Here is a 27,645-nt window from a genome sequence, read left to right on the forward strand (position 1 = left end):
CTGCTTCTCCCTCTCCCTCTGCCTCTCCCCCTGCTCATGCTCTCTGTTTTTTTGCTTTTTAAGATTTTATTTATTTATTTGACAGAGAGACACAGTGAGAGAGGGAACACAAGCAGGGGGAGCGGGAAAGGGAGAAGCAGGCTTCCCGCCGAGCAGGGAGCCCGATGCGGGGCTCGATCCCAGGAGATCCCAGGACCCTGGGATCATGACCTGAGCCGAAGGCAGACGCTTTACAACTGAGCCACCCAGGCGCCCCTGCTCTCTCCCTCTTTGTATCTCTGTGTCTCAAATGAATAAATAAAATCTCAAAAAAAAAAAAAAAAAGGAATTTAGCTGGGGAAAGAAGAAGTGTTGGCTAAACTTACTTAAAGCTCTGGACGTTTGATAGGGATGGCTGCTGACCTGCACTGAACATCTATGCATCGCCGAGGGTCTGCACGGCCCACCCACTGGGGCCCAGGGCCTGGCCCCCACGCCTTACCTCCCTGGTCAAGGACCAGCCTCACCCGCGCTCACCTTGTCCATCATGGCGAAGATCCGGTCCACCCTCTTCTCGGGGGTGTTTTCCTCCTCGGGGAGCTCCACGGTGTTCCCCTGCCAGAGAGAGACAAGGTGGGTGCTAGGCTCCTGGCACTCCGGCTTTGGGGTCCTGGCCAAAAGTCTGCCCCCCAGATCTGGGCGGGTTCCAGATGTGGACTGCTCTTCCTCCCACTCCCCGCCCCCCACCCCGGCCCTCTCTGCCTCCTGCTCTGGAACACTCTGCCCCCGCAGCCTCGGCCCACCTCGCAGATGCGCACAGTGACCCCTCCCCTGGCCAACTCTCAGCCCGGGCGGGAGAGCGGCTACGCGAGCGGGCTCCCTCGGGGCCGACCAGGCCCTGTCCCCAAACGTGATGCCCCTCCTGCCTCTCCTACCCCATAGGGCCCAGGCCTCACCACCATCTGGTAAATGGCATCCACAATGTCCAGCATCTCGTTCCTGGTGATGTAGCCGTCGTTATCCAGATCGTAGAGCTTGAAGGCCCCTGTGATCAAGCAGCGGGGCGGAGTCAGCCCCAGCGCAAGGCGGGGTCCGGCAGGCTCTGCCACGCCCCTCCGACCCCACCCCACCCCAGCATGCGGGGTGGTGGGGGGTCCCATTACTCATCCGCAGAGGATTCACATCAGGACAAACAGGGATGTACAGAGACAAACACACACACACACGACACGGGTACCATTTCAAGTAGGGTTTAAAATAAAGGAACCAAAAGTAAAAAGAAGGGGGCTCTGGGTCTGTACAGCAGGGGCTGGGGTTGAGAGGGGCGGGGGGAACCCCTAACGGCCTCCCTCCCCCCGCCCCCGCCCTCCCCAGTCTCCGCCTCCTCTCCACCCCCTCCCCTCCCACAATCACGCAGCCTCCTGCTCCGGTCAACTTAGAAAATAAAATAATATGCCTGGGATGGGGGCGGGGGGGTAGCTTTTACATGAATAAAACCCTCCTTTATTCCTAAAAAAAAAAGAAAAAAAGAAAGAAAAAGAAACTGCACTGTTTTCTTGTTGCCAATGCAATGCAACGTCAAGGCCCAAGAAAGCGGTGAATTCTGGTTCAACCGCTTCCACCCTCTCTCCAGACGTCCTTTTGCCCCTGCCCGCTCCGCCCTAGGGCCTCGCACATGCTGTTCCCCCTCCCGCAGGGCCAGCTCCTGCCCCTTCTCAGAGCCAGGTGCTCTCCTGTCTGCTCACCCACCCCTTTCCCGCCTCGGCTGCAGTTTTATGGGATTTTTCAAGATCATGTCCCCGTGCTAGACTGACAGCCGTGCCCGTGCTAGACTGACAGCCGTGACAGCGGGCGCCTGTCTATCTGATTCTCCCGCGGCTTCCCAGCCTCCGGGCCAGGGCGCGCTGTGGCCGCGTCCTGTGGATATCTGCTGGGTGAATGAGACCAGACATCAAAACAGCGGCCTCCCAAGAGGTGCAGCCAGCACTGGAAGCAGGTCTTTTAACGCAAGGCTACACCACCCATGGTCCACGTCTATACCCACTGACCGCCCCACCTGCCCACCCTGCCTCGGTAAGCTGTGTTCCTCCTACACGGCCACCCCCAGGGAAGCTCCTGAGACCTGGAAAGGCCAGACATCTGGGTCATCTCTCAGCCCTGGACCCACAACCTGGCCCGGTTATCTGGGCTCCCTCCGGCCTCGGCCCAGCCAGGGGCTGCCTGACAGAACCCAGGCACAGGACTTACACCGAAGCTTCTCGTCCAGGGTTCCCCTGGAGGTCACCGACAGCGCCTGGATGAACTCAGAGAACTCGATCCGCCCGTCCTGACAGGAGAGAGGGGCAGGGTGGCCCCGGTCAGTACCGGGTCTCTGGTCAGGCTGGGCCCTGGGCGCATGATGGGTGGTGGCAGGCACCAGATACCCATGGCTGATGGACGGACGCCCAAGTGGAGAGGGTGGGAGAGGGGACAAGGGACGGGGTGGGAGGTAGGATTACAGCTGGGTCAGGCCAGGCAGGCGGGACAGGAGTGCAGCTAAAGGCAGAGCCCAGCTCCACATCTGATGGAGAAAGAGCCAGAAGGCACCAGCAACACACACCCTCTCTGGGCAAGGGCCTCCTGGAGATGCCCTTTTCCCTTGGCCTAGAACTACAGGCTTCCAGGCTTTTGAGGGCAGGGCTCTCCCCAGGGCTCGGCAGTGTGACTGTCAGCCCGAGGACACGTGGGGAGAAAGCGGGCGAGTGACAGCACGGAAACATTCCAAGTGCCCAAGAGTACAGAGCGTGAAAACAAGTTACAGCAAATCTACCGTGAACATGAGGAAGCCTGGAAAAATGCGGGCACGGACAGAGTGCTAAGGACGGTGGGCGCCCTGACAGTGGATCTGCCAACTGTCAGCACGGCCATCCCCAGGAGGGGTCACATGCGACAACACAGATGAGCCTTGAAAACGTGATGCTCAGTGAAAGAAGCCAGGCACAAAAGATCCCATATTGTATGCTGCTCAGAGCCTCAGTTTCCCCATCTGCAAAATGGGTGCGTGTGTGTGTGCGTGTGTGTGTTCCTTCTCCAGAAGGGATCGCCGGCAGGAGAGCATGCATGCGGAGATGCCGCAGGCACCTGCAGGAGGCAGGGCACTCTGGGCCGGGCGCAGGCCCCGCCAACCCCCAGCTCACCTTGTTTTCGTCAAAGACGTTGAAAACAAACGTGGCGAACTTGGTAGGATCTCCAAATGGGAAGAACTGCTTATAGATTTTCTGGAAGCCTGCAGCATCCAGCTGCCCGCTGGGGCAGTCCTTGATGAAGCCTTTGTACCTGGAGGCAGCAGACCCAACGAGAGAGGGTAAGGAGGCACCGACATCACCCACCTGCCCGCAGCCCCTGCCCAGTGCCCTGGGAGGCTGTGAATCCTGGTTCAAAAGAGATGGTGCCCCATGGGGGTGGTGGGCGGACGTGCTAGCGGGGGCTCATCCCAGCTCTGCCTCCGGCTAGCTGGGCAGTCTGGGATAGGTGACTGCATCTCTCCGAGCCTCCTCCGTCCAAGGGGGAAGAAGAGACGCCATGAGAATGAACACTGTGCATAGAGCACTTGGCCCCCCAGCCCTGCCCCCCATGCGGTGGGGCTAAAACAAAACTCACACGAACCAGCTCCCCAAAGTGGCGCTCTTGCACCAGGCTCTCCCGCCTCCCCCACTGAGCCCTTCCTGGCACCACAGAGTGGGCAGAGCCACCATATGGGGCCGGCAGCTGGCTCCTCCCACATGCCTGCACCCTACAATATGCACACCCCCCTCCCCCACCCCTGTTCCCAGGGATCTGCACTGACGGACACGGGAGCCGGGCAGCGAGCTCAGAGGGCACCCTGGTTTATTCCGGCTGGACTTGTCCACCCCGTATCCCCAGTGCCCAGCACAGGATCCTGCAGATGCCTGCTGATGTCTTTATACTCCGAGTGCCAGCTTTGCCCCTTGCTGGCTGTGCAACCTTGGGCAAGTGCCTTCCCCTCTGAGCCTCAATCCCCTCGTTCATAGAAGAGGCGACAGCTCTCAGAGCTATCTCGTCGGGATCAGATGAGATGATGACGTTAACATACTTACCCCAGGCCCGGGCATAAAAAAATCACCAACAGCATGATCTTTAGTAATTATGAACTCAGATGAGTTGTTGTAAAGCATTTCATGAGTTGGCTCTTGTGTGTAGCTTAGCAACGCACCTGGAGGAGGGGGATTCCCCGCGTAGAGGGAAGCTAGCGAGGGATGAGCCATTGTCTGCTCCCAGCCCCTAGCTCTCGGGGCCCCTCGCTGCAAACCCATTCTCCTGGACCGCCCACGGCGGCTGGTGAGCCAGTCTACAGCGAAGCCCATTTGAAGGATGAGGAGACGGACTTGCTCATCCTCGAAACCCAGACCGGAGCTGAGGCGGGGGTCGAAGGCGAACACTGAAGAGCCCAGATGCTCAGAGACATGGGGTTGCCGAGACTCACCTGCCCCGTTGTTCTGTTCTAATGGAGACCCTCGTGTCCAGGGAGGGGATTCCGGGCACCCCGGGCTTGGCCCTGGGAGGTGGCACTGTGGCCAGGGTCCGGTCATAGAAGGGGCACGCGGAGAAGAGGTCCAGGGAGGCCAGCTCCCTGCTCAGTAACCAGATGGCTGCCCCAACCCACCCTCCGCCTGGACCTTCGGCAACAGCTCTGTGCCCCGGGGCACGGAGCTCAGCCTTCGTGGCTGCTCCTTGTGAGTCCCCCCTGCCCTGCGAGGTGGGTTCAGTGATGCCGGGGTTCAGAGATGAGGCAAGAGGTCGGGTGCCCTTCCAAACACTGGTACCAGGAAGGGACCCAGCCCCGTGCAGGTCCCTCCTCTAAATTCTCCTTCCCAGCGGGGTGCTCTGGGCTCCAAACTTCATACCTGGGCAGGACACACGGCCAGGGAGCAGGAGCATTGCAGGGACAAGACCTGGTCCATGGCCCCAGGCTCCCTGGCCAAGACAGGTCCCCGGGCAGGAGGAGGGGACGAGCCTGGTGCCAGGACTTGATGGTCCACGTGGGGACAGGCTCTGTTGTCCCCAGATCACTCTGGATGCCGGGGTGGGGGCCTCCCCCAGAGCCTCTCATTTCCCACAGTGGATGTATGTTACTTAAGTGATCCGCAGAAACTGTTAAAAACAATAAAGAGAAGACAAAAGCCTCTTCGGAGTGTCCCTGCGGGTGGCTCCCAGGGGGCGGCTCTTGGAGGAGAAGGCGGCTGGCTCGGCAGCAGGAGTCCTCAGCTCGGAGAGCAGCTGCCTGGGCCCACGGTGGGGGCCCTGTGGTAATTGGGGGCTGGCGGGGCGCAGGGAGGCCAGCCTCAGTGGGGAGACTGCGGGGAGGGGGTCTGTCCGGTTACCCCCGCAGAGGCTGTCACGGTCCAGGGCCCCAGGAAGCCCACCCCCAGGAGGCAGTACCAATTAGAGGCTGCACCAGTCCCATGGCCGAGCCGCCTCTTGCCAGGCACTTCCATAATCCACACCCAATCACACCTTCTAGAACTTGCCATACGATCTCCAGCCTCCAGGCCTTGGTACCTGCAGGTCCCTCTGCCTGCAAAACATACATCTTCCTTCTCTTCATTGGGCTAATCCACTCACCTACCATTACCAAGTCCCAGCTTAGCTGTCACTTCTTCCACGAATGCTGGCCAGGCCCCCCAGAGCCTCACAGGCTCCTCTGCTCCCTCCCCCCTCGGAAGACCCCAGCACACCGTACCCTGTCTGTCTCCAGGCTGTGTCCCCATCCGACTGTAACCTCCCTGACGCTGCAGGGCCCCATGCCCGGCACAGGCCCTGGTGTACAATGTGGGCTCAGTAAATGTCTGTCCAGGGAGATGGATGGATGGATGGACGGATCAGCATACAAACTGACAGGCAGGGACAGACGGAGGCGGGGCCCAGGCATCCAGTGTCTTCTTCCTGAGCCCCGAGGACCCTGGCCAGAACCTGAGAGCTTCCTTCAGATGGCTAGAGACCCACTGATGGTCCCCCACCCCTCCGTGACAGGGAACTGAGGGCCCAGAGAGGCCGAGAGGCTGGCTCAAGGTCACACAGCAAGTCAGCAGCAGGATCAGGGCTCAGACCCGGGTCTCCTGCCTCCCGGGTTCCCATGTCACCCGCCCCTCCTTCAGCCAGGCGGAAACATGGCCACATAAACGCATGGTGAGGTCGTGCTCCCCAAACGCTGTGCCACCCCGCTGTTCATCATCAGAAGGTGGGGGCACCCTGCCTCGCCGGAGCAGAGACGGGGGAGCTGTCCCAGACACCCCAGTTACCCCAGAGCCCTAACTCACCCTGTGAGTCGTCACAGCTCTGAGGCCGGGACTTGACAAAACGGTCCAGTCCTGAGGCGCAGCCCAACCTCCCATGGCTGGCTGAGCCGGGACACCCCGCACCAGGCACACGCCCCCACCCCACTGCCGGCGGGGGGCTGCTGCCTCATAAGGAAGTTCATGTCCAGGACTCCTGTCCCCAGGATGACGGAGTGACTCCATCCCCCATCCAGGGCCCAGGCCTCAGGTTCCAACAGGACCGGGTCCCTCCCGCTCCCCTTCAGATGCGCAGCCACCAGGAAAGCTGCTCCAGGAGCCCAGGCCCTGCGCACCAAGCCCGTCCCCATCCTATCTCGCTGAGAGAGGGACCCTGAGGGACCCCTTCCCTGCAATGCCCCTCAGTTTCCCTGCTGGTAAAATAAGTGACTCAGACCAGCTCCAGGGGTCAGGGTTTCCCCATCCCAGCACCTCTGACATTTGGGGTTGGATGACTCTCAGAGGGGGGCCTGTCCCGCGTCCCTGGCCTCCATCCGCTAGATGTCCGTGGCACCTGCCCCCAAGTTAGGACAACCAAAAGGGTCTCCAGACAGGGCCAAATATCCCCTGGGAGTGGAACCACTCCAGCTGAAAACCGCTGAACTAGATGGCCTCTGGGAACCCCATGAGCTTGAGGGGGTCTACCACAAGTATTTTCTTCTGTGTAACAACTACCCCTGGGGGCTACTAAGGGCCAGGCAAATGGCTATGTTCTCTCCAGGCACAATTTCACCCCAGGGTCCCACTGAGCCCAGGCGGCAAGGACGATTATGCCCATTTTACAGATGGGAAAACTGAGGCTGGGGAAGGTTACGTCTTGCCCTGGCTCAGGGCCTTCACTCAGCACGCCTTCTGTTCAGCCTGCTCTTCTCCTCCCTACCCTGCTGACTCCCACCCACCCTTTCATTCTCGGCTTCGGTGTCTCCCTTAGAAAAGTCCCCCTTGGCCCCTGCAGACCAAGTCACACTCCGGGACAAACACTCCCAGCAAGTCAAGCGTCATGTGTGGTGCAAAGCAGGTGGGGGAAGGATCTTTTTCTTTTATTTATTATTACTAGCTCCATGCATGGAGCATGCATGAAGTCCCTAATACAAAAAAAGTTTTTTTTTTTTAGAGTTTAAAGGACTGAAAAGGAAGGGCTCAGCCTTCCCCGTCAGACCTGGCTCGATCCCAGGACCATCCGTGACCTGTGTGTGACCCTGGGCAGGTGACTTCCCCTTTTCGGGCCTCAGTTTCCTGATCCGTGAGGTGGAGACCACCACAGCACCTGCCTTCCAGGCTCTGGGTGAACTTCAACAAATGACAGCAGTGTGGCAGATCACAAAAGACGTCCTGGACATCTGCCAGACGCCAAGCTCCTGCCCCTGACCTCTCCCACACAGCAGAGCCCGAGATGCCATGGATCCCCCGCCCGGGGCGCCCTGTCCTGCCACCTGCCCCAAGGAGGAGGTTCCAGTACACCAAGGCCCCTGATGCCCCCGCCCCATCCAATCACTCAGGCTTTATGGAGGCCACCCCCATACACAGCCTTAATGGTTAGGGTATTTTACGTTATGTGTATTTCACATTTAAAAAAAAAGAAATTAAAATCATTACAGAGGGACGCCTGGGTGGCTCAGTCGGTTAAGGGTCTGCCTTCGGCTCAGGTCATGATCCCGGGGTCCTGGGATCGAGTCCCGCCATCGGGCTCCCTGCTCAGCAGGGAGTCTGCTTCTCCCTCTCTCTCTGCTGCTCCCCCTGCTTGTGCTCTTCTCTCTCTCTCACTGACAAATAAATAAATAAATAAATAAAATCTTTAAAAAAAATCATTACAGAATGTTCTAGATCAGGCATAAAAAATATCAAACACAGATATAGTTTGGTGTAACACAGCATGTGATATAGAATACAAATCTTAGATAATAAAAGTTGTTTATATCCACATAAATCAACAAACCGTGAAAGCAATCGACCATGACCCACTAAAAAATGGGCTACTTTTAAAAAGATTGTTGCAGAAAACAAAACCTTTGAAAAAACAAATCAAACAACAATCACGACTCTACCTAGATTTGCCTTTTCTTTTATAAACCGTCCTTAGTTACTAGGACTCGTGAAAGCTATTTTTTTATTTTAAGTCATCTTTTTATTGAGGTAAGAAGATGACATTTGATTAAAATCAATTATCTCCGTACCTGTCGCTAGTCGAGAACAGGGGTCTTAGCTCGCGGGGGGCCAGAGGCGGCTCTGGGAATAGGACAGAAAGCTATGGCACCGAGCCTGGGAAATGGGCCCAGTCTCTGTGCACACGGCACATACACTTCCCGGCCACATGAGCACGGGTGTTCGACAGGGCTGGCTGCGTTTGGGAGCCAGCTCTTCGAGACAGGGTGGGGATGAGAAGAGAAAGCTGCAGACCTGACAAGTGCGCTCTTAGGCTTCTTTGAAAAGGAAAGGGGCGAAGCAACCTGTCATTTCATAAAGCAGGGAAGCCTGAATGCCACTTACAGAAGGGACTTCCCCACCGTGCCAGCCTGGGCCATGCCTGTGTCCCCTCCCCCAGGGGACTCCAGGCACCTGTCTCCCTCAGAGCCGGCTGCCCCCAGCGCCCCGCACTGGCCTGGCCCATAGCAGGTGCTCAGTAAAGACTTACTGAGCAGACAAACGAATGATCGAGTGAATGAATGAACGAATCCTCGCTATGACACAGGGGGGTCCAACTCCAGCTCAGCTTCTCGTTCTCGGAGGACCCCGAGCAAGGCCCAAAGGGCCCAGCCTGCTAGGACTTGCTGGGGATTCAGTGCTCTCAGTTCCCAGGGATCTCTGCCCTGTGGGAGCCAGCCTGAGGCCAGGCTGCAGCTCCCTGCACGCGCCTCTCCCACCAGGCCCAGGGTAAAGTGAGGCAGCGCGGCCTTCTGCAGCAGGAAGGATACGGAATAGACGGATGCACGAGAGCGCTTCTCCCCCACCTGCCATCAGGCCCAGTGTGGCCCCAGCTGCCTCCATGGTGCACCCGACCGATTTTTCTCCCATTATCTTTGCAAACAATCCCCTCCTGTAAACACAACCCATGAGGAGGATGCCTCTTCCTTCCTGGCCTCCCCACCAGCCCCCACGGTCTTCAGCTTTGGGGGGCTGCCCAGGCGAGAGCCAGCAGGATGGAGCTCCCACAGCCTGGGCCAAGGAAGTGGAGCAAGCTGGACCCCAACTCCAAACACACACACACGCAAGCACGCACGCACGCAGACAGCACTGGGCCACCTGGGCAAGTGTCTCCACCCCTATGAGCTTCAGTTTTTTCAGAAAATTGGGAAAATAGAGGGGCGCCTGGGTGGCTCAGTCAGTTAAGCGGCTGCCTTCGGCTCAGGTCATGATCCCGGGGTCCTGGAGCCCCGCATCGGGTTCCCTGCTCAGCAGAGAGCCTGCTTCTCCCTCTCCCTCTGCCTGCCCGCCACTCCCCCTGCTTGTGCGTGCTCTCTCTCCATGTCAAATAAATAAATAAAATCTTTTAAGAAAAAGAAAATTTGGAAAATAGAAACTATAAGAGAGAAAGGCACCACAACCCATAATGCTGCTACCCAACACGCACCTCTGGCTGATCCTTCCCAGGTTCCGGGCCCTCTGCCTGTGTTCATGAGGGCCTGGGGTGGGCACGGGTGGGGGGCATTATCTGTGCCCTGCTGTCTGCCTGCCCTCGGAGTGACGTCAATTTCACAATCGTCTGCAAAGGGCCTGGGACCTGCTGCAGTTTCTTAGCCCTCACTGCAGTTCCTGACCTTCCAACAGTGACAAACCGGGTTCAGCATGGGAACGAAGATGGTCAAGAGCAAGGCGCAGGGACCCAGGCTGGCTGTGGATCCTGACACTGGCCTCACCTCTCGGCCTCCAGCCCCCTCCCTGCAAATACAGACAACCGCACAGCAGCGCGGGGGTGGGAGCCCCCGAGATGACCCCGAGGGGCACTCAGCAGGAGCCCGGTGCAGACTGAGTCCTAATGATGCTGGCCTGGTACCCCATTGCTGCAGCCTCGCCTGGGCTCTCCCAAGGACCTGCGCCCGACCAGCACCGAGGCCCGAGTGCTGCTCCCGGCTCTGCCTCTGCTCTCTGGGTGGCCCACGACCCCCATCACAGAATCATGTAAGAGCCCTGGGCCTTGGGCTCAGCCGGTGGAACGTAGGACTCTTAATCTCGAGGTTGTGAGTTCGAGGCCCACCTTGGGAGTAGAGATGACTTAAAAATAAAATCTTGAAAAAAAAAAAAAAAAAGCCCTGGGTCTTGGTTCCCCCGCTGCATCGCGGCTACTGAAAGTCAGCACAAAACAAGGGGATCCTAGAGCATGCTGGAGAAACAAAGACTGGGCGGTGAGGACAGGCCTCTCGGAAGAGAGGACACGCGGTGCAGATGCCAAGATCTGGATGCGGAGAGCACAGCAAGGACAGGGGTTCTGAGGTAGGAAGGAGCTTGGTGTGGGTGAGGGACAGGAAGCAGGGGGATGCCCAGCGAAGCATCCCCCTACAAGGGAGAAGGTGAGGGGAGAGGTCCTGGGAAGTCCAAGTTTTCCCAGGGAGGCACCGACCCCAGCTGCCAGGTGCCCTGAGAACTGTTTAGTAGGACATGAAGGGGCTGGCTGGTGGCCGTGGTGGCAAAGGGTCCTCTGAGAAGGGCCCAGGGCACTTGGGATGCAACTGCTCATCCTACCCGTTTCCTGTGCAAAAGGCAGAGGGGACGGTGGGCTACCTACAGTCCCAGTGAACCAGTGAGGCGCGGGTCAATCGAAGGATAACAGATGGGCTCCTTTTGTGGGCCAGCAACAATGGCACGGGGCGCCCCGAGCACTGGAGGAAACGGATCCAGAGTGCGATAATCTGTGATCCATTACCAATGTCTGCTGTGGGCGCCGGCGGGGAGAGTGGTGGCATGGGTGGCCCTGTTTAACCACCCGCGGTCTAGCTTCACCCTACAGGGTATAGCCATTCTAGAATACCACAGTGAGGTGGGTCGTGGGCTGACCCAGGAGGGCCAGAGGAAGGCACTCAGTCAACCGTCTCCTAGGCTTGAAGGCACCACCAAAATGAACCAGAGGACATGGACCCGAGGCTCACAGAACTTTCTGGCAAAGAAAGATCAGTTCTTGTCTTTATAAGCTCTTCAGAGACAGTCACCCTATGGCAAGGACTGGGTGTCACAAGGCCTAGGGCCCCGGCTCTGTTATGGGAACCTCCACGAATGCTCTCCACAGGCCAGCCTCTTCGGCCTCCCTGCTGTTCCTCGAACCCTCAAACACGCCAAGTCTATTCTCACTGCACCTTCACGCTCACTCTTCCCTGTGCCTGGAACTCTCCTCCACGGCCGAGTCCTTGTCCAGGCTGTAGCTGACATACCAGCTTGGCAAATGAACCAAAGGCACTCCACCCGTCTGGGCCTCGGTTTCCCCACTGTCATAATGAGAAGGGGACCGTGACGCTCAGGACTGCCACATGGGTTGTACTGATGACGATACCAGGATTATTGTTAACACCACCAACAGAGAGAGGGCTACTAGGCTCTGCTCCAGATGCTTTATGTGAATTACATCACTTGTTCTTTACAATAGTCCTATAATGTTTAACTATTATTACCCTCATTTTCCAGATGGGAAAACCAAGGCACTGACAAGTCCAGCAACTTGCTCAAGGTTGCTCACGCAGGACGTGGGGTGTGGGTACCCAAGCCCAGCGCCCTGGTTCCAGAGCCCGCCTCGCTGCTCTGCCCTGCCTTCTCCGGGGGAAGCACAGGTGTAAGCAGGGTAGAGCCTGGAGGCTCAGGGGCCCTGTCTAGGATATGCCATGATGGGACACTCCTCTGGGTGACAGTGAGGAGGAACTGAATGAGGCCATGTCTGAGAGCTCGCAGGGCACATGGCGGCGCTGGGGAAGCATCTGCCATCTCTCTGGGACAGACTGTACCTTCTGCCCTGCCGGGCAGGGCTCGCCGTGTTGGCCCCCAGGGCAGCTCCCAGGAGACAAGAGCAATGTATGGGAAGCACTTGGCGTGTGCTTCTTGGGGGCTGAGCACCTGCTGTGGCCAGGCTCTGGGGCCACAGGGGCAAACAGGGCAGGGCCGGCCCTCAGGGCCAGGAAAGGAGGCAGGGAGGCTCATAGATGAGTAACTGTTATGGGCTGTGTCCCCGGCTGTGATGGAGGGCCCAGGGGTCTCAGGGAAGAAGCCCTGAGGGTGGGGAGATAGTAGCCAAGCAAAGAGGTGGAGGGGTATCCCCAGAAGGGGGACAGACCAGGCAAAGTTCAGGAAGGCCCAGGGAGCGAGGTGAGTTCAGGAACAGAGAGCAATTCTGGCGGGCCAGGGGGCAGAAGGAGGCTGGTGGGATCAACAGGGTCAGACCAAAGCGGTCCTCATCCCCATATAAAGATGCCGAAGGCACCGCCTTCACCTGAGCGTCAGGGAGGGTTTCGGCAGAAGCTGAGCATTGTCAGGTTTTTGTTCAACAATGACCCCTCTGGCTGCCAGGTGGGAAGGAGGGGGATAATGTACAGATGGGGAATCCCGGAAGGCTTCCTGGAGGAGATGACGTGGATGAGCCTTGGGAGAGGAGAGCTCAGCTGGCCTAGGAAGGTAGGAAAGAAGGGTGGGGAGTTCCGAAAGGGAGATATGAGTAGACAAGGGCCCAGGAAGGACGGGCGGGGAGTTCTGGAAGGCAGAGCCATGGGGATAAAGACCTAGCAGTAGGAACATTTCTGGAACGCTCACCTGGGGAAGTGCAGAAGTGAAAAGGAGGTCGGAGGCAGACCAGACCCACAGGTTGGTCCTTGGATGTGGGGGAGGAAGAAGGCAGCAGCGGCTGCTCCCACCACATGCACTCCTCCCCCCCCCCCCCCCCCCCCCCACTGCAGGAGTAGCCGGCTCACCACCTGGGTTCCGCCCACTGGGCTGGGCGTCCAGCATGGGGTCAGCAGAGCCGGGCAGGGCGGCCGCAGCTCCCACCCTCTGCCGCCTGGACTCAGGGACCTGGAGTTGCACGGACTGGCCACTAGGGGAGCCTGGCCAGGAGTCTCAGGGCGTGGGTCCCTGCAGGCCCGTCGCGGCTGGCTGTGACAGGGGGCACATCCCTAGGCCTCAGTTCCCCATCTGAACGGCGCACAGAAGACCAGTGGCCGTGGCTGTCATCTCTTGGACACCGTGCTACGACCTTCACAGGGAACGTCTTCCCAGTGAGTCATCATTCCCACCGTACACATGGGGAAACTGAGGCCCAGAGAATCACTTGAGGCCTTGTCAGGATTTAGAGTCCATTTCTAAACCACCAAACTTTCCTGGAAGTTACCCAGGCTTGCCTCCTCCCCTCCCTAACCCCCCAACCTCAGGTCTACCCTAGTGTGAGCCTCCCGTCAGCACTACATTCCGTCACATTCCACAGGTGACCAGGTGACAGACAATATGCCACTCCCCTCTCCCCCAGCCCAGGCAGGCACCACTAATCTGTTACAGCCCTCATTAATCCCTCACTGCTCTACTTTCCCTTTGCTCCATGACATACAGCCTCAGAACCCTTCTTAACACGGCACTCTGGGCAGCCACTACAGATTGAACGGAACGGGTATCCAAGAGAAAACCTATTTGCCATCCTTGGTCCAGTCTCACTGATCACTTTATAGAAGAGGGGGCTGAACCCCAGAAATGGGAAGAGACTTCTCAAGGCCACCAGTGACTTAGTGACAAAGCCAGGTCTGGGACCCAGTCTCCTAACTCGTTCCTGGTCCAAACCCCTCTCTTTGGTGAGCAGGGCCTGATGGTCCTTAGAGATGACACACAAGGCAAGGAGTCCCCAACACCCCCTCCCCACTCCAGTTCAACGGGCTCTACATCAGCCCCTTGTGGACAAAAAAATCTAAATGAAGGCTGCCTGGGACAGAATGGTAGAGGAGCCATGCTCAGAAGCCCCTCCCCGTGCCCCTGTCCTGGGCAGCTGGACTGCTGTCCCATCAGCCCAAAGCCTCCCCGCCAACAGTTTGGGGAAAAACAGCTACTCACCACTGCTGGACTTCCTTCTCGGTAACTGCAAGAGAAAAGAGAAGTAGCCTTTTAGCTACTTAGGGGGTGGGCAGACCCCGGGGAGCCTCCTTCCTGCCCTCCCAGCCCGCCCCCACGGCCTGCCCACCCCTGTCCCCCGAATGAACAGTCCCGGTCAGGAGCTCCGCGTCCTGCCACCCCGGCAGGGGACGGCACTGGCCTATCCCTCCTGAGGGCCACTGTTCTAGAAGGATTGACGAGAACAGCCCCTTCCACGCGGGGTTGGCTCTCCCTGCTGTCCTGGGGGGGGGGGGCAGCCGGAAGGAGCATCACACCCAAGCCAGTGTCTGAGATATGCCGCTGCGCCCCACCTCTCATTCCCAGGACAGCACCGTGGGAGAAGGCACTCGGCTGCCCTGCCTGTGTGTGGCAGGCCAGGACACAAAGGCTGAGCAGTGCCCCGGGGCCCTGGCAGCCCCCAGGCCCCTCCCCTCCTCAGCCTGCCCCTCCAGCCCCCCGACGGCAGTCACTTCCAGGTTTTTTACAGGCAAGAAGAGAACAGAGCCGTAACCCAAAACCTGGGACAAGCCACATAACGTGGTCGAACACCCAACCAAGCCCAAATAGTCATTCTCTATTGAACCGTGAAACAAACAAACAAAAAATCTTTTTTTTTTTTTTCTGAAAAGTACTAAATTGGCTCAGATTGGAACCAAACCAGGGCTCTCTCTACGATCACTGAATGAGAACATGTAACCACCTCCCGGGCCACACTCACTCTCTGTGGGGGTGACTTTGGGAGGTGCCTCCAGCAACCCATGCCTCAGTTTCCCCATTTGTAAAGCAGGAATAATAGGACCTGCCCCATGAGCTGTGCTGGGAATTCAATCAGAACAGGTATGAAACGGGTGTGAAAGCTCCTGAGTCCCTGGCACGGGCCCTGGCCCGCCTACGTGCTCCGTGCCCACTTGTGGAAGGAATGAAGGAAGGTACAAATGAACGGATGGACAGGAAGGTGGGTGCCAGGTGGAGGTCAGCTGAGTAAAGGAATTGCAGCCTCCTCCCAGGGAAGTGGGAAGGGAGGCCCAAGGGGGTATCCCTGAATTGCTGTCCCTGATTGGACTCAGGAGGCCACTTTTCCAAAACCCACTCAAAGGAAGCTTGTAACAGCTGCCGGTTACCAAGAGCCCACCGGCTCCGTGCCAGGGTGGGCCTCTGTGCTTTGGCTCAGCCGCCCTGACAACAGCTCCAAGGGAAGACAGTGTTACTCTGCCCTGGCTCCAAATGGGGAAACTGAGGCATGAAGGGGCCAGGACGTGAAGTGAGAGGGTGAGGCTCTAAACTCTGTGTGTGGGTCAGCCATCTGATCCACAGGCTGTAACCTGGTGGTCAGACCCCTGGGGCAGGCTGGAGGCCCACCGCCAGGTTCCTCCTCCCACAAGCCCAAATCCCAGGCAGAGGAAGAGGCCAGTCCCCCAACAGGCAGCCGATAAACAGAGGGCATGGCGACAGTGGGAGGTGCCAGCTACGTGGATTGGCCAGACCTGGAGCAAAGAATACAATTTTCCAAGAGTTTTGGCAGACGACAGAAGGTGGGAAGGGGGTCAGGTGTGGGGGTGGAGAGGGAAAGGGACCTTGGTCTAACCTAGGCTGAGGTGCCCTGGACTCGCAACCCACTCCTGGCAGTGAAGGGCAGCAGGGGCAGGGGCTGATGCTCAAAGCCCGAACCTGGAGAGACACAGGAGACCCATCACAGCATAGGCAGGAGCTTACGGGGAGCCTACTCCGGAGCCAGACTAGGCTGCCTGGATTCAAACCCAACTCCACAGCTTACTCTGTGTCCTCGGGTAAAGTACTTCCTCTCTCTGAGCCTCAGTTCCCTCGTTTGTAAAACGGGTCCTTGTGAAAACTACAATGGCTTGATGCTCTTTCCTGCATAAGAATCCCACAGGTAGGGGCGCCTGGGGGGCTCAGTCGTTAAGCGGCTGCCTTTGGCTCAGGTCACGGTCCCAGGGTCCTGGGAGGGAAGCCCGCATCATCGGGGCTCCCTGCTCAGCGGGCACCTGCTTCTCCCTCTCCCTCTGCCCCTCCCCACTGCTCTAGCGCGCGCGCGCTCTCTCTCTCTCTCAAATAAATAAATAAATAAAATCTTTAAAAAAAAAAAAAAGAATCCCGCAGGTAGGTGGTAGTCCCGTTTTCCCCATTAGATTGAGGTTCAGACGAGTCCACTTGCTTATAGTCAGCCAAGGTCACCTTGCCAGGAAATGGCAGGGCCAGCACTGCCTTCAGAGCCCAGGATGGACGCCCAGTTGGGTGCCTCCCCCACCCCGAGAGAAAGAGGAAGAGCTGCATGACCTTGTGTGACCTTGGCATCACGTGACAGGAACGGTGGCAGGAGCTGAGTGGTAAGAGTTTGGGTGGCAGATCCACTGCTGACCTCTGGCCTCACAGGGCCAGAGAAGGCTCCCCTGGAACCCCCTAGCTCAGAAACTTCTCCCAAGTCCCCAGGATGGAACAGCTAGCTACGTGGGGGGAGGGAACATAGTTGGCTGCCCCTCCCCCATTGGAAATGGTACCCAACATGAACACTGGTTGATCAGCAGGCAGCTAAGCCCCAGGGGCAGTGAGCTGGGGTGGTGGGCGATGGGCCCTTCTGATGCTTTAAGGAGTTAATTAACCTTCAGGAAACAGACGAAGCCATCAGGTGTCCCCTGGTACCATGCCAGGGCCAGCAGGTCATCACTGCCTCACTGCCTGGAGCCATGGAGGGTCCTGAGTGGGGTGGGCATCAGGCAGCCCTCTGGGGACCCAGCCACCTACCCGAAGCCCCTCCACTGGTGTCAGGAACCTGTAGGTGACCAGTGTGAACCTGACTGTCCAGGTGAGGCAGCTGAGCCAGAGACCTGAGGAAGGGACCCGAGGCCACGGCCAGAAGGAGGCAGGCAGGAGGTCATTGCCCAGGTCTGCTCAGTGCCGAGACCTGCGTTCTTACCATTCTGTCTGGGTTTCCAGGAGCTCAGCCATTCCCACGCTACCTTCTCGATTCTTCCCTAACCACCAGTCCGATGATTCACTCAGGATGTTTCTCTAAATCAGCTCGCTCATTTCACTGACTTGCCTGATCTAGATTTAGTCTAAGCACCAATATCCATAAAATTACCAATGACGTGTGCTGTTCGTATATTTTCTAATACACAACAAAAATATAACCATGAAGATGATTGTCCTTGATCAAACCTGGCCTCTCCAATAGTGAAACACCCCGAAATCATGTGCCCCGCTGATTTCATGCCGTGGGAGGACATGGCATCCACAGAGTGCTCTTGCCAGAAATATTCAACCTGAGTCTAATCATGAGGACATAACCAGACAAATCCAGAAGGCAGGACATTCTACACGGCAACTGGCCAGGACACTTGAGTCAGTCAGTGCCATGAAAGGTAAAACAAGGCAGGGGATCATTCTGGAAAAAGAGACAAGACCATCAAACGCAACTCGCAAAGCCTGAATTGGGTCCTGGATCTGGTGTTAAAGACCAGCCACAGAAAACATTATTCGGATCGCTGGGGAAGCTGCACCATGGGGCGCAAGCAGATGCCCCGATGGACTCGCTGCTGATTTTCTTAGGGGTGGGAACGGCACGGAGGTGGTGTGGGAGAACGTCTCTTTTCATCGGAGATGTGCCCTGAAGTATTTGGGGGTGAGGGTCAGGATGCCGGCAGCTTCTTGTAGGAGGTTCAGAAATGTACACACATATGTTTAGAAAGAGAAGCAGCAAGCCCCAGCAAAATGCTGGCCGCCGGCAAATCTAGATGAAGGACACACAGGTGCTCGCTGCCCTGTTATTTCAATGTTGCTCTCGCTTTCAAAATAAAAGGTTGCTGGGACATATTTGACCTCATCAGCCCACAACCTGTGTGCGCCCCCATCCCCCCTCCCGAGAGCGGGGGAAGGACCGGGGGGGGGGGGGGGTCCTGCAGCTCTGACCACCACAGGCACCAGGAGGGAGGAGGGGGTGGGGGACATCACTGGGTCCCTCTGCTCCACACTCCACCCAGATGCCAGAGTGACATTCCCAGGCTCAAGCTTCCCAGCTTCTCCCCGGGGCCTCCATCCAAGTGTGAAATTAAATAGGCGTCCACCCACACCGCGCTTGCACTAGGCGGGTCCACGCTCAAGGCTCAGGGCTCAGGACAACAGAAGGCTCTCCTCAACGTTACCTCAGCCCAGCACTGCCCCCTCCAAGCCCCTCGCTAGCCATCCCCCCCCACCCCCGCTCCCTGGCTCCTGTACCTGCGGTTCCTCTGCCCAGGACATTCGTCCTCACCTCCTTCACCTGGGTAACCCTATGCACCTTCCCAATCCCCGCTGGGATGTCCCTTCTCTGCAGAGCCCTCCCTGCCACGGCCCCCTCTGAAGCCCCCTGCTATGTGAGAATCACTGCTTCCTGCCTCATCTGTCTTCCCATCAGCTCCGCAGCGGAGGGTCAGACCGGGCGCTGCCTGCCAGGGCCAGCTCAGCGAGGAGGGGGGCAGCGGTAGAACGGAGCGGCCCGCAGAAGGGGCCCTGGGGTCAGCCCAGCCAGCACTCCAGGCCAGGGCTCTGGTTGTGTGGCCCTGAGCAATGACTCCACACTTTGGAGCCTCGGTTTGCTCATCTGAAAATGGGACAAACAACAGCCTCTGTCTTAGAGGGGGAGGGTGTACGGAAAGCGCCTGGCATGATGGGTGGCACCCAGCGGGCACTCAACGGTGCCACTTTTTCTCCTCTTCCCAGCTGGACGCTAAGCACCCAGAGGCCAGGGCGCTTCTCGTGGCATACCCCAGCATCACCTGGGCACCCGGCCCGGTGTCCTGCACACGGGAGGCAGAGAATAAACCCTCGTTGATTTCCTCATCATCACCAAGCCACTTGGCTGCATTTGGGACACACCCTACTGTGTTTCTCAACACGTTTACTTTTACAACTGCCATCGGCTTTGGGCACCTTTACAGATGAGCTGCCTTTCTCCAGCCCCCTCCTGCCTACAGGCCAGGGAGCCCCAGGCTCATTAGGAAACCAGTATTTAAAACCACATGGTTGAGGCGGCGAGAGGCTCTGGGCCAGTGTCCTGTCTTTGCTGTGTATAGGCTGTGTTACTCTGAACAAGTTACTTAACCTCTCTGAACCTGGTTCCTCATTGAAAGATGGGGTATAAACTCCTACCAGACAAGAGCCATGGGGAGGGCTTCTTTAGAGGTAGCTAGAAAATTCCCAGCTTAGAGTGGGCACAGAGCCAGGAGGAGAGGGGCTGGGCATCCCCTCTGCTCCCCTCCCAGAGACCTCCCTGAGAAGCAGGGAAGGCGGGGAGGAGGCTTGCTGGTGGCTGGGAGTGGGGAGGGGGCCCAGTCGTGGCCCACTCCCCAGCTGTCCCCCAGCTGGCTCACTGCAACTAGGCCTTCACCCCCTTCGGCAGGGGTGCCTGCAGAGCCCCTCTCTTCGCCACCCCCCTTCGCCCCCCCGGCAGGAAGAGCAGGAACAGCACTCCCGCTCCCGAGGCTGCTCCCTGGGCCTCCTCCCTCGCGCACAGCTCTCGTCTGCCAGGAATGAACGCGAGAGAGCTGGTCCCTGGAGCCCAGGATAAATGTTGAGTCTGATTTTGATTTCCCTAAAGCAAAATACCTCTCTCCTGATTGAAGCTCAGCTCAAACACGGTGGGAACAGAAAGCAGGGGTTGGTGGCCCCCACAGAGGGCCTGGCTGCAGCAGGAGAGATGGGAGGCCCACCCCGCTCATTCTGCCCTCTCCAGCCACAGCCCTGTGGCCAATCCAGACCCCGTTTCCGTCTCCAGGGACAGAGGCTGGGTCGAATGCCTGTGTCACCCATGCCTCCCACCCCCGTTGCAGCAAGAAGGCCTCTGGTTTGATGAAGACAAAAGGCGAAAGTGGGGCCGTTTGGGCCTGGCCCCAGCAACCCCTTGTCACTAAATCTGACACTCCAATAGTCCTGACACATTTGACCACTTGGACAAAGAAGTGCTCAGAAGTGCAGAAAGACAGCTTCCAGAAGCACAGCACCCCTCAGACAGCTCCTGCTCAAGCCCCGGGCCTCTCCTTTGCTCCACCTCCAAATACTAGAGTCCTTTGAGTCCCTTTCTCACACGGCTGTCAGGGATGGGGGGCAGCATAGGCACCCCACACACCTCACCCCAAGCTCCTCTCCAGCTGGCCCCCTCTAGCTCAGCCCCTGCCTACACTCCACGTGGCCCAAAGAGATCCCCACCTCAGACTGGACCTCCCCTTCCTGGGGACACCCCTTTCCTCTCTACTGGGCAGAAAACACAGCAACACCCCCACATTCCAGAGCCAGCCGGGTGTCCCCCACCTGACCCCCCCCGAGCACTTGCCAGCCTCCCACCCACCCCCCCAATCTAGTCCCCACCAGCAGCTGCCAACATCCCTAATTTGACGTGTCCCTCCCCTCGCAGCAAAGCTCAGAGAAGGGAGGGAAGCGGCTGCCATGCCCCACACAGCCTGCCCCTCCCTCCATCCTGGGGACAGGCCCCCCCCACCACCACCTGCAGGAGGGGCAGTTCCCTCTAGGGAAGGCAGCATAGTGGGGTAGGCTCCTGGGACCTGGATTCCGGGGGTCTGCTACTCCCCCACCGTGTGACCCGTCCCTTTTCCTGTCTATGAAAGAGGACATGGCTCCTCCCCCACACAGCAGACCTTACCTACAGTGCTAACTGCGGAGACGAGAGAGAGAGAGAGAGAGAGAGAGAGAGAGAGAGAGAGAGAGAGAGAGGGAGAGATATGCTTGGGAGTTTCCCTCCCAGGGCCCTGTCCACAGAGCAGACACCTGCACTCCCCCAGCCTCCAAGAGCCACACGCCCCACGAGCCCCAGGTCATCTCCCAGCAGACCCATGTATGCTGCAGTGGAAATACACTGGTGTTCCCATGGGGGCCGGGGACTAGGCGGCCCACCTTGGCCCTGCAGCTTTCCCTAGACTCCAGAGAGTTCCAGTCCCCAGCTCCCGCACCCCATGAAGTGACCTGCAGGCAGCCAGCCAATGGCCATGGACTCCCCCCGCCACCCTGGCCAGGCCCTGTGCCCCAGGGCAAAGGCCATGGACACCCACCAGGGGCGGTGTGGAAACAGGAGGGCGGGCACAGGCCCCGGGCCAGGTGTGGTGCTAAGGTGCTAGGAGCCCTCGGCCGCCGGGGGGTGGCAGGCTCCTCTGCAAGAAGGAGCCCTTAGGGACAGCTGCCTCGGAGATCAGCTACAACCGGGTGACATACACAGGAGCTGACTCTCATTCGATGCCTCCTCCAGAGCGGCGGGGGGGAGAGGCGGCCAGCCCTCCGCCCGCCCCACTCCCGCCTTCCATAAATGCCCAGCTGGAGGGAGCCAGCCTGAGCTCATCGGAAAGGCACCTGGCTTCCTGCCCAGAATCCCAGGGCGCTCCAGGCTAAGCAGGGTGCTGCGGAAGCCCCTCTAGCTGACCCAGAAGGAGTGAGTTCCCCAGGGCCCTGGCCCCACACCCCCAGCCCTCCCCTCCGGGCCCCCCCCACCCGCCACTGGTGGTTAGCACACCCACGTCAGCTGGGGCCAACAGCAGTCTACAGGACACGGGGCAGGGCCTTGCCTGCCACGCTCTTACCACACCCCGAACCTTCTGTGCAGGCTCACCTGCGGAGACTTGGGGGCATCAGCCATCTGCAGACCCACCTGGACCAGATCTGTGAGCTGCCGCTACAAGGCTAGCCCTGCACCAAGCCCTCTGCACACAGGATTTTGTAAAGCCTCCCAAAGCTCCAGGGGTCACAGCTCTGGCCAGAGCGAGGCCAGCTGCCCACCCCTCACCCCTCTGCTCCTGGGACCGACTCTGGCTGACCCGCCTGTAACCGCCTGGAAGCTGGGCTCTCTCCCACCACAGGCCTTTGTGGGGACAGGTCCACCTGCTATCTCGCTGCTGTGTGACCTCAGTCAATGTACACCCCTCTCTGAACCTTGAGCTTCCCTCCCTCTCATGGAGCTGCTGTCGGAGCCAACAAGAGCATGCAGGCCCAGAGCACTGAGCCCAGCAGGTGACGAGTGACACAGAGACTCAGACTATCATGACGACAGCCACGGTGTTAGAATAAGATGTCAGGGGTCTCAATGCCACTGGGGCAGCAGCAAAAGATGTGGCCTGCGGGGCCAGTGGGGCTGATGGGAAATGTCCTCCGGCACAGAGAAGAGCCAAGCCCTCAAGGGGACCGAGGTGTGAGAGCTGCTCAGGACCGCTCAGATCCCAAGGCAAATGCCCCTGCTCCCTGTTGGCCGCTCAGGATCCTCCTGAGCCCCGGACAGAGCCGGCTCCATTGGCCGAGCTCTTGTATTGCTCCAAGCTCTGTGCTGACAGGTGGGGGGGCCCTGCCAGCCCACCCAGCTGGTGAAGAAACTGAGGCTTCACAGAGGCAAAGACACCCGTCCAAGGTCACAGTCAGTGGTGGAGGAGTGGAGGTGGGCGCCCAGGTCCCTCCAACTCCGAAGCCCGTGCTCAAGAAGGCTTTGGCCTGGAGATGGTCGTTCCCAGGGAGGGGGCCACCTGCCGAGCCCCGCAGGCCGTGGCAAGCCCTCGCTGAGCACCTGCAGTCGGCCAGGCCCTGGGCGCCTGGGGTGTGAGGTTCATGGCCCAGCAGGGAGCAGCGGCTCCTGCCCATCAAAGTGACCCTTGCTGGTCCACCCTCTGAGAACCAGGCTCCGGGCTCCACCTTGCTCCTGGACGCCGAGACCTTCCCACATTCAGATTTGCCAGCTAAAGCATGATGTGTGTCCTTCTGCTCATGTCTCAGTTTTCTTATCTGACAAATGGGGTAAGAATGCTCACTCCCACCGGCTTACGGGGAGATGAAAGTGCTTGGTCCCTGGAGAAGGGCCACGTGGGGAGGAGTCCAGGGGCTCCCCAAAGGTGCCCTCCCCAGAGCCTCTGAGGCAGAGGGCTGGTACGTTCCAGCTCAAATATTCCCATGAGTTTTGCATTCTGCTCCATCATTTATACACATTTATTTTACCCTAAAGTTATAAAACATATTGATTTTACTTTCTATATGTTAAATAACTTCTCCCCCTAAAATTCTTAAAACCGCAGAAAGATGTACTGTCTTATGGCTTCCAGGTGCAAAAACGTCTCCATTTACTTAACATTCACTGCGTGCCCACCTGCGCCTAAGCACGTGGCAGGCATTCATCTCATTCACTGCCCGAACGAGGCTGTGGGACAAGGACTTTGCATCCCCCTTCTACAGATCAGGAGACTGAGGCTTCTAGAGGTGAAGCCACTTGCCCAAGGACCAACCCCAGTCTGCAGCGAGGCTGGGACCAGAACGAGGGTCCGTGTGAGTCCAGAACTTGCTGGAGAAGTACAGCATTTCAAACATCACAAAAATGCATTCTGGGAGTTACCTTCCTGCCTGACTCCTGAACTGCATCACCTGGGGCCCTTGAAGAGGCACCAAATCCTTGGCTTCTCCGACTCCCCAGCAAAGGGCCGCCGGGGCTGGGAAGCAAAGGTTTTCAATATCTGCTGATCTATTAACAACTTGCTTTGGCCGAGGGACCCACACCAAGGGACACTCACAGGTTCCAATCCCAGCCCTCCCACGTTCCAGCTATGTGACATTGGACAAGTCAGCTCATCTCTCTGAGGCTGTTTCCTCATCAGGAGACTGAGGATAAAACCTACCCCGGCTACATACGCAGGGGAAAGCCTGGACAGCAGAGGGAGTGGTTTTGTTCTTGTCTTTCTGCCTGCCTGCATTATCTGATTTTGTCTTTCCTCGGCGGCCGGGGGGGCTCCATGGGGCAAGATCTGTGTCTGCCTCAGTCACAGCCATAAAACAACATCTGGTACGTAGTAGGTGCTCAATGCCTATCTGCTCTTGGAGAATGCATGTGTGTCTCATGCTTGTTTTAGGTGGGGAAGTAGACGCACCTGCTTTTACTTTCTAGAACTCAAGGTATTCCGTCTGGCTCATTAATGGGCTTGCTCTGATGGCTACACTCTTGGGCGCTCCTCTCTCTCTCTCTCTCTCTCTCTCTCTACTCCCTCTCCCTTCCCCCTCCCCTCCCTCCCTCCCTCTTCTCTCAAAAAAAGAAAGGAAGGAAGGAAGAACAAATGGGATTTCCTTTACCCCTTCATTCACCCAATAATTAATTGCTGAGCAGCATATCGACCAGGCCCTGGGCTGGGCTCGGGGAACACAGCACTGACCCAGACACAGGTCTCTGTCCTCCGAGTCTCTGATGAACAGGAGAGATGGGACATAAGCACGCAACAGCTCAGCTGTCTAACCATGTGTGCAAAGTGGGATCCTGACCCAGTCAGGGGGTCAGGGCTGACATCGAAAGGATGGGCAGACCTCAGCAGGCAAAGAAGGGAGAGGGCTTTCCGGAGATGACACAGAGTGTGGTGAGCTCAGGGGACCACAGGAAGCCACGGCTCACTGGAACAAGGAATTGGCCAGAAGAAGCACGATGTGGTCCAGGCAGGTGGAGCACAGCGAGGGCCCCAAATATTAACAACTGCTACTATTATTAATAAAGGTGTCACAGCCTGGGATGGGCGGGGTGCAAGAAGCCCTGTCCTAGGGCCTGCGGGGTATGCGGCATCTGCCTACCCCAACATCCCCCACTTCCCTGCCTCATCCCCAGACCTGGGAGGGGGTGGGGACATGCTGGGCTGGCCTCCATCCCCGCTCAGGCAGAAGCCAGGTCAGTCACAGCCCTTGATAAAGTCACAAGCCCCAGAGCAAGGAAACTTCAGAACAGGAGTGGGGGAGGGGCCCTGAGAGACCCAGGGAAGGTGCAAGCCCCCCCCCCCCAGACCAGGGAGCTAGAGAGGACACTGGCAGGGACCAAGCAGGGGCTGTACCAGGAATGGAAACCGGGGGGTCACGGGGTCAGCAGGACCCTTCCCTCCCCTTCCTGCTCAAGATGTGGCAAATCCCCCACTGAGAATGACCAGCCAGCCGCACCTGAGCCCCACTAGGGTGGCCCAGCTCCCGCAGCGTCCCTGCGGCTGCTGAGTGGGGGCTGGAGCCCCAGGAGCCCTGGGCAGCCAGCAGCCCTGCGGGCTCCGGCTCTGGCCCTTTAAGAACCAAGAGCAGAGGGTGGCCTTGACCTGGCCTCCACACAGAAGTGACTCGTCCTGTCCTCTTCCTGGTCCTGGGCAGCAGGAGGACCCCAGCACTGGGCCGCCAAGCAGCAACGGGGCACAGAGAGGCACAGCCACACGCCTGTCAGCCTGGCCGGAACCCACCGGAGGCCAGACGGAGGCCATGACCACTTCACCTGCTGGTGCCTCCTTGGGCGAAGGTGGACACTCATCTCCCCTAGTGTCCCTGGGCCTTCACATGGCTCACCTGGTTCCCAAGATTGGCTCCCAGCAGGGCTCCCTCCAGGTGGGGCCCCGCCCTGCTGGTCGGCAGCCCCTCCAGGGGGCTAACTTACCATACCTCTGCCTTACCATGCATCTTCTCTCCACTCTGGCCACTGCACCTTCTCTAGGTCCTCAGAGTTGCCACACCTAGATGCCTCCAGACCTGGAACATGCAGTTCCTTCTGCGTGAAACACTCTTAGCATCCCCCATAAACTACCCCCAAAACATCTTTGTGCCTTCTCAGCTTCAGGCAGGGCCAGCAACTCTAGCATATAAAAATACAGGATGCCCGGTTAAATCTGGATTTCAGATAAATAATGAATAACTGTTTATTATGGCTGGCAACCCGACTCTCAGGTTTCAACCGAAACATCACCTCTTCCAGGAAGCCCTCCCAGATGCACCCCCGACCCGGTAGCCTCCCACAGCATTGTGGAATGCCCTGTCTTGATGCTTATCCTAGTCTCCTACCCGTTTCCCTACCCAATTGCAAATGCCAGGACGGCTAGAAACCCATCCATCCATCTGCCCTGCATCCTGGCACCCACAGGACCTGGCATGAGGCATTCGTCCCACAAAGGCTTTCTGCATCTGGAAGTAAAGAGCAGCAAGGTGGCCTGGGGATACCCTTGGCTGAATTCACCCCACACGGGCACCCAGGGCCTCCAGCTCTTCTCCCCCCCGCCGGCTGGACCTCCTTCTCACAAGCACCCCCAGCTCCACAGAGCCTGAGCCGAGGAAACCCAAATCAAGGTACGAGCAGCTAGCTCCTCTCCTTTATTTTGAGGGCTGCTGTTAGTTTTAATTAAGATCATGTACCGCTCAGGCCCAGCAAGGACCTCATCACGGGCAGTCTGGAAGTAAGAATCACCCACCGCGGCTGTGTGAGCTGCTGAGGCCTGGACAGGAAGCAGGACCCTGGGGGCCGGGGGGCAGAAGCCCAGGCAGCACGAGCTTTGAGCCCCGTCGAGCGCCTCGTCCGCCCAGCACACACACCATATACTTTTGAACAGAAGGGAAGCGTTCGCTTTTTCCCCCACAGTGCCAAAAATAGCCCCATCTCCTGCCTTTGAACAGGAATCTCTTGGTTCCTACAAAGAGACAGGAGTGGCTGGGGGGGGGGGTGCTGGAAGGAGGGGCCATGCTGGCTGGCTGGCCCCCTCCTCATGTCCCCAACCCCGGGGAGGTCCTTGCCAGGCCTGACTTGCCGGGGCCCAGGCTCCCCGTGCCTGACTTCTCAGGATGCCCCCAGACAGGGCAGGCCCCCCAGCCCCAGCCCAGGAGGTCGGATGGGGCCAGACAGGAGCAGAGAGCACAGACCGAGATGGATGAGCCGCTCCGCTCACTCATTAGCTTCTTCCTTTTCATATTTGCTCGTTCGTTCCAACAGATTTGCGCCAGGCTCTGTTCTAGGAGCCGGGGGGACAGTGGTGACCCCCGCAATGAGACGAGTCTGTCCTCAGGGTGCTCATAGCTGAATGAGAGAGGACGAGCTGAAGGTGTCCTCGCCACCCGGTCTCGGGAGGCCACTGGCCAGGCCCTGGGCACCTCCCTCGGAGAGGCTGCCGGGGCACTGGTACACGCGGAGGGCCAGGTAAGGAGCGCCCCCGAGCTGCCCCTCGCCCAGGGCACGGACCCTCATTCAACCTGGCAGCAAGCCTGTGTGAGGCCACCCGGGCTCAGAGGAGGGGTGCAGGAGCTTGGGGACCCACCAGGCCGTTATGCCAATATTTTCACACTCATTCCAGCCACAATCCTGGGAGGTGGGATTATCATCATCTGCCCATTTTACAGGTGAAGTAAGGAGGCTCGAGGGAAGGAGCTTGGCCAAGGTCCCAGAGCTCAGGAGAGGGGCCGGGCTTCGCACCGAGGCCCGGCCGCTCCCTGAGCAGGAGCGCCTGACACAACACCGCAGACAAGCCATCTCCACTCAAGTCGCTGTCCCCTG

At 58.5% G+C, this 27,645-nt stretch overlaps 1 protein-coding gene across 5 annotated transcripts in view; it reads right to left on the reverse strand.

Annotated features, from left to right (window-relative positions):
* Positions 1–27,645, reverse strand: part of NCS1 (neuronal calcium sensor 1) — a 51,308-nt gene that overhangs the window by 13,277 nt on the left and 10,386 nt on the right. For 2 of the 5 annotated variants that reach the window (XM_025888199.2, XM_073905609.1), the window contains exons 2-6: positions 14,316–14,340; positions 3,156–3,294; positions 2,227–2,305; positions 936–1,024; positions 517–594 (exon numbers count right to left, since the gene is read on the reverse strand). In XM_025888199.2, coding sequence (XP_025743984.1) covers positions 517–594; positions 936–1,024; positions 2,227–2,305; positions 3,156–3,294; positions 14,316–14,340 — 410 coding nt within the window. Of the gene's footprint in view, positions 1–516; positions 595–935; positions 1,025–2,226; positions 2,306–3,155; positions 3,295–5,493; positions 5,555–5,719; positions 7,202–14,315; positions 14,341–14,568; positions 14,582–14,665; positions 14,688–27,645 lie in introns of those variants that run through there. The other 3 variants (XM_025888203.1, XM_025888201.2, XM_025888200.2) reach the window with 3 other exon arrangements.

This window comes from Callorhinus ursinus, unplaced genomic scaffold, assembly GCF_003265705.2.
Source record: "Callorhinus ursinus isolate GAN/ISIS: 27379988/994484 unplaced genomic scaffold, GSC_fseal_2.0 scaffold24, whole genome shotgun sequence".
In the NCBI taxonomy this organism is placed as follows: domain Eukaryota; kingdom Metazoa; phylum Chordata; class Mammalia; order Carnivora; family Otariidae; genus Callorhinus; species Callorhinus ursinus.